Genomic DNA, 8,152 nt, shown 5'->3' on the forward strand with positions numbered 1-8,152 from the left:
ACCATGAACCGCAAAATTGTGAGAAAAAAAAAAAGATATTCATTGCTAGAAATTTCTCAAACAAACAGTTATCATAACGTCCATCAGAGTCTGCCGGTTCAGTTTAAAGTCGGATTAGACCACGATGAACACTAGTCTCTCAAAATAATCTCCACCTAACAGCTTCCTCAAAAGACCTGCATCTTTAGTAACGGACTACTACAGTAAAGTCCCAGAATGAAGTTTTTTAGAATCGGTTTTTAGTTCTTGTTGCTAACATGAAATAACAATATATTGTTACATCATGATGGAAGTCGGCCACACTTTCGATCAACCGCTACAAACACGACTTTGTTGAATACCCTGGACGCAACATGAACGTAAAGCTTGAACGAAAGTCCTCAGAATTCTGGAAACATGAGTGAGTTGAAACGCTTTATGATGGAAAATACCAATACAGGTGAGTTTTATTAAGCCTAAATGCATAGTATTCTGGGAAACAGATTCACCTGGATGATTGTTCATGGTCCAACCCGATTGGATGGTCTTATTGATCGCCGTCACAGGCTTAGTAGTATCTTCACCAACGCAAAACGTAAATCGTGCAATTGTCTCCGTTCAGCGTATGGCTTCCTCTCCCAAAGCATTAGTTATCTGGCTTTGCATTGCAAGCTCTGCAGTGAGTGCAACCCATTTCCTATGAATTTCACCCAGTGGTGCCATCAATGAAAGCCCATCTAGTTTAGACCTTTCCACTATGCTGTTAGCATACATGAGTCGGCCTGATTGTACGCTTTTCAGTGACATCGAAAGATTCGAAAGTACTTTTCTACGTTTCATTACTTCATTACTACCTCACCATTTTCACAATACATCGTTTTCACTCATACTGTGTTTAAAAAAATACGCTAACTTTTTTCGTGCGCATGTGTAGCCACGTAGCTGACATGGCAGACCAAAGTAGGGATTAGGCGGAAATGATTCCAGGCAGGCACCGTGATGGAGACTCTGTAACTCCTTTCGTCTTACGGACAAAGAAGTTCTACTTCAGAATTCATTGCCATCACATTTAAACGGAACCCATTCGTTTCAAGACTGGCCTATCATTCAGCCAAACCAAGGATGTTGCCTCTATCACAAAATATTACGACGAAGTTCACAACTGCAAGGATAATTTCACACTAAGTATTCCTTTAGTTGTTCAAGAAGAACTTTTGTCTCATTGCAAAATCACTACAGCACATTTTAGGTGCACTGAAATTTCAAGGATCGCTTCTGTTAACGTTCTAGTTAACGGACGCCGTGTTGCTCAGTGAGGAACTTTTACGTCGGTTTCTCTCTAATATTCAACACCCAATTCATTCCGGTTTATGTTATGCCACTTCGAACTCTAGTATAAATTCAAGCACAAATTTTGGTCTGCTCGTATCGGGTACTACCATGATTCCCCTCCCTTCTACATGGTCAGATGATACCTGGTTGATAACCCCCGGTCATCACACATTTTTCGTTTCTGTGATTTTATATGATACAAGTTCACCCTAGGATATCGGAAGCTTACTTAATTGCATCCGATTTGCCGGAATGGAATAACTGCAATTTCATACACGCGCTCTATATCCATGAGCATATTTGCTAAGTATGAAAATCTAAGCTCAGCTAGATAGTACTTTAGAGACAGCGAGTTTAACGCTTTCTTGTTTTCTGCTCACATTCCACGTCGTTTGGTTCCATCCCCTTCTTTTCAACAGGCTTTCTGGAACCTTATCGCCTCATAAGACTCACATTTTCAAATCAGGGGCTCTAGAATACAAAACGGTATGCATATCTTACTCCTCAGGGAGCGCGATGGTCAGTGAATAGGGAGCGGATTTACTGACCAAAAGGTCTGTGGTTCGAACCCAGCCTCTGCCTCCCGACTTCCCCTGTTTAGGCCTGGGCAACTTGGCAGTATCCCAGCGTTCTTGCTTCCTTCGGGTGGCATGACACCTGGACACCGGAAGGGGGCTGGGGCTGAACGATCTTATTCCTCAACCAGACGTTCCACTCCCAGATATTGCGCGCCCTTTTATGCTGCCTGATGACACCTAAGGTATAAAACGCAAAAAATGTATTTTCCCGCTGGTCAGGCGTGAAATCCATACACATTGGACCTAGCTCAAGTGCTTACATATGTTAACCGATCATATGTTAAGCCGATCAAGCATCGTGAATCTTGTCCTGCTTTGTGAACACTCGCTCACTAAAAAAGGCCTAGTTATTAACCTTCTATATATGGCAACTACGTAGCTAGTGAATTCAGCCTCCGTCTGTCCATTCCAGCAACAGTTATGTGGCTTACAGAGCAGAATAATATGGCTTTCACACTAGAAAGTGTATCGGCTCTTGGCCGAGATTTAAACTGCAATGGCGAATTGCAGCTATGCGTTTCGGAGAGGAAGGGCATAACAACAACATTCACAGCGCTCATTTGTAGTTGACGTACTATAAAGTGTTTCAAAACTCCCGTTTGTAAACAGATAAATAAGGAGTTATCACACGACCGAATGGGTGAAATAACCGGAGAAAAAGTACTTACTCACACTCAAATGGGAACGCATTATTGACTGACCGTTTTTCATCATGCCACCAACAGACGAACCTCGCTCTTCATATTGTGCAGGTTTTTCGAAGTTTCAGAGAGAAAGTGATTTTCGGAGGTCTCCAACCTCGCTTGTTATCAAGAGGACTCGAAAGCGGAGTATATGAATGGCGAATGCCACCGCAACTGCCACAAGCAACTGAGCTAAGTTGGTTGATTGCATTCTGTGTGGAGCCTTTGGTACGGCACTTTTAAATTATCAACCCATGTTTAACAAAAGACCAGATTTCGCAGTGTATTGTATCTTGGTTGCTATTACCAACAGAGTCTGTAACAGCAGAATAGGTTGCCTTAAGCGAGTTAACCGAGCAAAGGAAGAGCAAATATGTTCTTCAAGTAATGTGAGCAAAGTTACTTCTCTTCTGATACTCCCATGATTGGTTGTTTAATCAACTGCTTATTCTTGAGGCTACAGCATGCATCCGCGTACCGCGCAATGAATGTGGTTTGAACTTATCACGAAAACAGCTATGGACTGAACTCAGTGAACTGGTGAAGGTTGAAAACCACCACACACCCAATGACTTTTGATTTTGTGGCCGTGCACTTCACTTCGACACTCCAACATTACTACAGGTGACTCTTCAGATGGTTTATTCGATCACATCATTTTTACTCACATTCCCACGAGCTCCTGTTAACGGACAATTAGGTCATTATATCCTCGGGGATAGCGTTGAATGTATTGAACAGACATTGCCGGCAAACGAATGGTATCACTTGATGTGGAATAATTTTCTACCTGTGTACTGGTTAATCCAACGATTCCTATCAGAGCAGGATCTCTTTGGATTGTGTGATTAAAAAAATTGCACTTTTTCCTTGGAGGTGGACCATATGGACATGGAGCCAAAGTGGTCGGCTGTTCTTTTTCAACGTAATTGTAATTACTCCAGACGAGAAATTAGCTGATCCCATCACCAGTGCCATCATACTGACGAAACATCTGTTATATGCAATTACTTTGTGTTTGAACATCTAAATCCCTCACGGCCCGGCATCAAATTTCCTGTTGAAAAAGAGGACAATGACCTGATTTATCGGAGAATCCGATAGCTCCAAAAAAATTAGCCTAACAGAAAGCTCACAGTTTGAGGATTTGTCTCTCTCAGTAATAAAGACATCCTGATGCGCACACTTATTTGTGGAACACCGAATATTCTCTCCACACATTAACGAAACTAGCGCCCAGCGAATAAGGAGGGAAGCCTGGGGCAAGCGATATACCCCAGCAATTTTCCACCCTGCCAAGGGCATAAATAGCTTTGTAGCCAAAACAGAAATTGTGCATCTACCTATAAATTGGCGCTTACAGTTTGCAGTACACCAACCTACAACCGGTTTGGTCCCTTTGGCAAGAAAAACAAACATACTGCAGGCACCTGTGAAGGGTAGTCTGCCTATTCTATCTACGACAAACTGGGCCTAAGCATGTTAATATATGTGCGGTAGTAAGTATGCAGGTGAAACAAATAGGCGACTGCCAGTTCTCAGGTTGCTATTTCCACTGGCCAAAAGTACTTCCAAAAATGCTATCACAAAACCCATTGCTTATATACCAAACTGCACCGGCATAGATGACTCATTCCAAATTGTCAGCTGCCAAATCATGGGGTCACTCTTTGGTTGGAGAATCATGTGGTCGTCGGATGTCTGCATCCCAACTTGTGTGTCCAGAAGAACATGCTGGTGATCGTTTTCGAACATGCTAGTGATCGTTTTCGAACATGCTGATGAGTTCAACTATCCTGGAGTGAAGTAGGACACACAAAAACCGGCTTCTTGTCAGGGCGCGCCCAGACAGAAGAAAAAGTACATGTGCAGAGAGTGACGCATCCCCAAAGTCATCATCGGTTCGACACGTCTGGAAAGTAGGTGAGTTGGCGGCTCTCACCAAACGGCTTAGCAACAGACGACCAGCGTAGTGGGCCTGAGAATGTTCACGACCGAAACACCACCATTGGCTGTAAGGAGCGAACAAGTGACCGACCATATTTGGCCGTTTAGTCATCCTATATATTTACGTAGAGGCTCTGTACGTTTTGTCCTGGCAATACAGCCGTGTCCCCCAGTTATCTGTCTTCTCCATATCGCGTAGTCTGGCAGGCTCAGTGCTGTCGTAACCAATAGCTGGGCCACCGTCCTTCTGTTATCTGTTCATGTCTACTCCCAACCCATTTAGTGCTGTTTCACACATTTCTGACAAGCCCAGAACCCCGAACTTTGTTCCATTTTTACTCACCATTGGGTCATATCCCAAAAATCACTTCCTCACTCCTTCTTGACGTCTAATTTCGTGTTTCCTTATGCTTTCAGTATAGATTTCATAAGTAATGTGATGACAGTAGATGGTCAGTTGAAGCATCTCGAAGTTCACAAGCGTCAGCAACTTTGTTTAAATGATGCTTATTCTTGGCGCTTAGTTTGAGTTAATCACTTGGACCTGGTGCATCACAGTAGCTAAACAAATATCCCTGATCTTGTTCAAAAGTTCGTGACATTTTTTTCATGCAAGACGACACGTCTCAAGCAAGGGCAAAAACTTACTGAATAGTCTGGCAGACTTGGATTTTCAGGTTTTATCTGTCACCAGTTGACCACGTCAGGCGAATCTTTGATGAGCAAATCTGACGTGGATTTTGCGAAAATAAGCCAGTAGGACATCTAATGATTGAACTCTCAGGATCTAGTCCATCTAATACGTCTCAGTTGCTTCAGAATGTTCGCGAATTTTTCACAATTTTTCATCAACAGCTTATCAGACGATATCATGTACCGCTAAATTAAGCAAACACCTAGCGGTATTTTCATTCATTCATTCATTCATTCATTCATTCATTCATTCATTCATTCATTCATTCATTCATTCATTCATTCATTCATTCATTCATTCATTCATTCATTCATTCATTCATTCATTCATTCATTCATTCATTCATTCATTCATTCATTCATTCATTCATTCATTCATTCATTCATTCATTCATTCATTCATTCATTCATTCATTCATTCATTCATTCATTCATTCATTCATTCATTCATTCATTCATTCATTCATTCATTCATTCATTCATTCATTCATTCATTCATTCATTCATTCATTCATTCATTCATTCATTCATTCATTCATTCATTCATTCATTCATTCATTCATTCATTCATTCATTCATTCATTCATTCATTCATTCATTCATCATTCCATTCATTCATTCATTCATTCATTCATTCATTCATTCATTCATTCATTCATTCATTCATTCATTCATTCATTCATTCATTATTCATTCATTCATTCATTCATTCAATGAATAAATAAAGAAGCAACTGGTATTGGCGAACACTTGCTACGTTTTCCGCATCAGTGGTGAGTTTTGACCCGCAGATGTTCTGGTAGGGACGTCTCGTTCTCACGTTTTTATCTCTTGCAATTTTTCTTGCACCTACATTGCAGAAAACCTTACCAGTCATTTTAAGTACCGCTGAACGGAAGTCATTTAAAAATGGATTAAGTTAAACCTATATAATTCCAGCGAGTTATATTACTGAATGGATTTACCGTACTGCAAAAAGTGTTTCCTGGAAGTAACTCTTGTAATTCGAACCCCCTACAAGCCAAGTTACATTATGCTTGCACCTAGAAGTCCTGTTTACGCCTAAAGCGGGTACCTTTTCTAAGCGGTTTACACTCATTCGGTTTCTCTCACTAATTACTGCTTAGTCGCTGGCCAAGCAATGAGCAGTCTTCAAAAACCAGGTCCACCAGTTCGTGTTCCCCAGACCTAGGTATGACACTTGACAATCACTTGCCAAGAAACGATTGTACTAGTCACGAAATCAAAGACCTAACCATTTGCTTGCCCACTTAGGTCAACCGGTGACCTGGAAGCGAGACAGAAAGCACGCAAACTTACGCGTGCAAACAGGTCGACAGAAGTGGGATTCGCCGGGACAGTGTGTGTGTGTGTGTGTGTGTGTGTAGTATTCATCCACCTACGCAAAGATGCAACACAGGTCACTACCGATTGGTTACCGAACCGGTGGAACACAATGAAAAACAAGCAACTATTCCTAACCGGGAAACTTAAAGTACCGGCACTTTTATGTGCGTGAGTAGCAGCACCACACTAACAACACGCGCGCACGCGATACCGCCACCTCGTGACGCCAGCGCCGGTCGTAGTGGTACAACAAAACCCGCCGACCCAGAAGACGCACACGGCGTTTGACCGAGGCGTTGAACACGGGCAGCCTTAGTGCTTTGCCTCATATTTAGCCGAGTTTATCAGAAGCATACCACCATCTGTTTATCAACATTACAAAGCACAACGTCTTTGAAACTCAGCGGTATTTATTCAGTGACGGCTCCCACTAAACGTCATCCATTCATTTGCGCTCATACTCAAACTCGTCGCTGTTTTTTGCCAAGTGAAAGCTGGATCTGAGGTGACAACACGTGTCAGGAATCATGCGACGAAGAGTCAGACGATGGTCTGCGGCTCCATTTGAGTAAGTCCTGCATCAGCAATCTGTTATGACTATCTGAACAGTCTCAATTTCTGAGGGGATTGAAATACTTACTAATTTATAGAAGGAACAGTAGAATACTTTAAGCATGCGTATTTTGCTTTGGTTACCGGTATGTTCAAAACCTTACTTAATAGGAGAATACGACTTCTGAGATTGGTCGGTTGGAGAAATGTGGATCTTCGACTGTTACTCTATTTCCTGTGGGGCAATTATGTGAGGTCTAACTTCACAAGTCTGCTTTGGTTTATGGCGCATATCAGCACTAATAGCATAGCTTTCGTTTGGTTATCGGTAGCTAGTGAGTTCTATCCCCCTCACCAACTTGGGTTGATCACATCATTTGTATTACTGCTACTTGAAATGTTCAGTCGATCCAAAGGACATCGCGGAAACAAGATGTACGAGAAGCGTCCGGCTTATTCTTCATAAACAATGCTATAATTTTCTGGCTGGACTGCCCAGCTAAGATTCACCCTCATCATTGTGTGTTGGACTACTGTCAGATGGGATCCACGAAGACAATGTGTCGAGGCCGCAGATGGCGTCAAAGATGTAGGCGTGTTTAGAATACATATGGCTTGTTCGCACCAGATACTTACCTTTCCTTTTGAATCCACTCTTCACTAAGAGTTTCTTGCCTCAAGGTTAATGAGAGCAAAGCGCCAGTATATTACCGACGTATCACTGTCGACGATGATAACTGCCTTGATCTGAATTTTAAGCTTGTGCTGAGATTCCGCTCTTGTTAAAATGCCGACATCTGGCGGCCTCGAGATCAAAATTCTCGACGACGGTTTTGTTCACTTCTGGACTTCGAAACACTGACTATGCACGGGTGACACCTCATCAGCTTTCATGTTTCAGGCTCTGCCTATTATACGTTGGACTGAACAGTTATCAGATGTGTTCATTTTGATGCTGTCCAGAGGTGTGGACATCCTATGCTTGATCGGCAACCTTAAGGACACATGGATTCTTCGCACTAAACCCCTACCCTCTGTCTA

At 42.3% G+C, this 8,152-nt stretch overlaps 1 protein-coding gene across 1 annotated transcript in view; it reads left to right on the forward strand.

Moving 5' to 3' along the window:
• Nucleotides 1–6,735: 6,735 nt before the first annotated feature.
• The window catches only part of T265_11470 (hypothetical protein), a gene marked incomplete at both ends in the record, with an annotated part of 97,566 nt that continues 96,149 nt past the window's right edge, over nucleotides 6,736–8,152 (forward strand). The window contains one exon of the mRNA XM_009178134.1: nucleotides 6,736–7,127. Within this exon, the coding sequence (XP_009176398.1) occupies nucleotides 7,087–7,127 (41 nt within the window). The remainder of the gene's footprint in view (nucleotides 7,128–8,152) is intronic.

Source organism: Opisthorchis viverrini, assembly GCF_000715545.1.
Source record: "Opisthorchis viverrini unplaced genomic scaffold opera_v5_501, whole genome shotgun sequence".
Taxonomy (NCBI): domain Eukaryota; kingdom Metazoa; phylum Platyhelminthes; class Trematoda; order Opisthorchiida; family Opisthorchiidae; genus Opisthorchis; species Opisthorchis viverrini.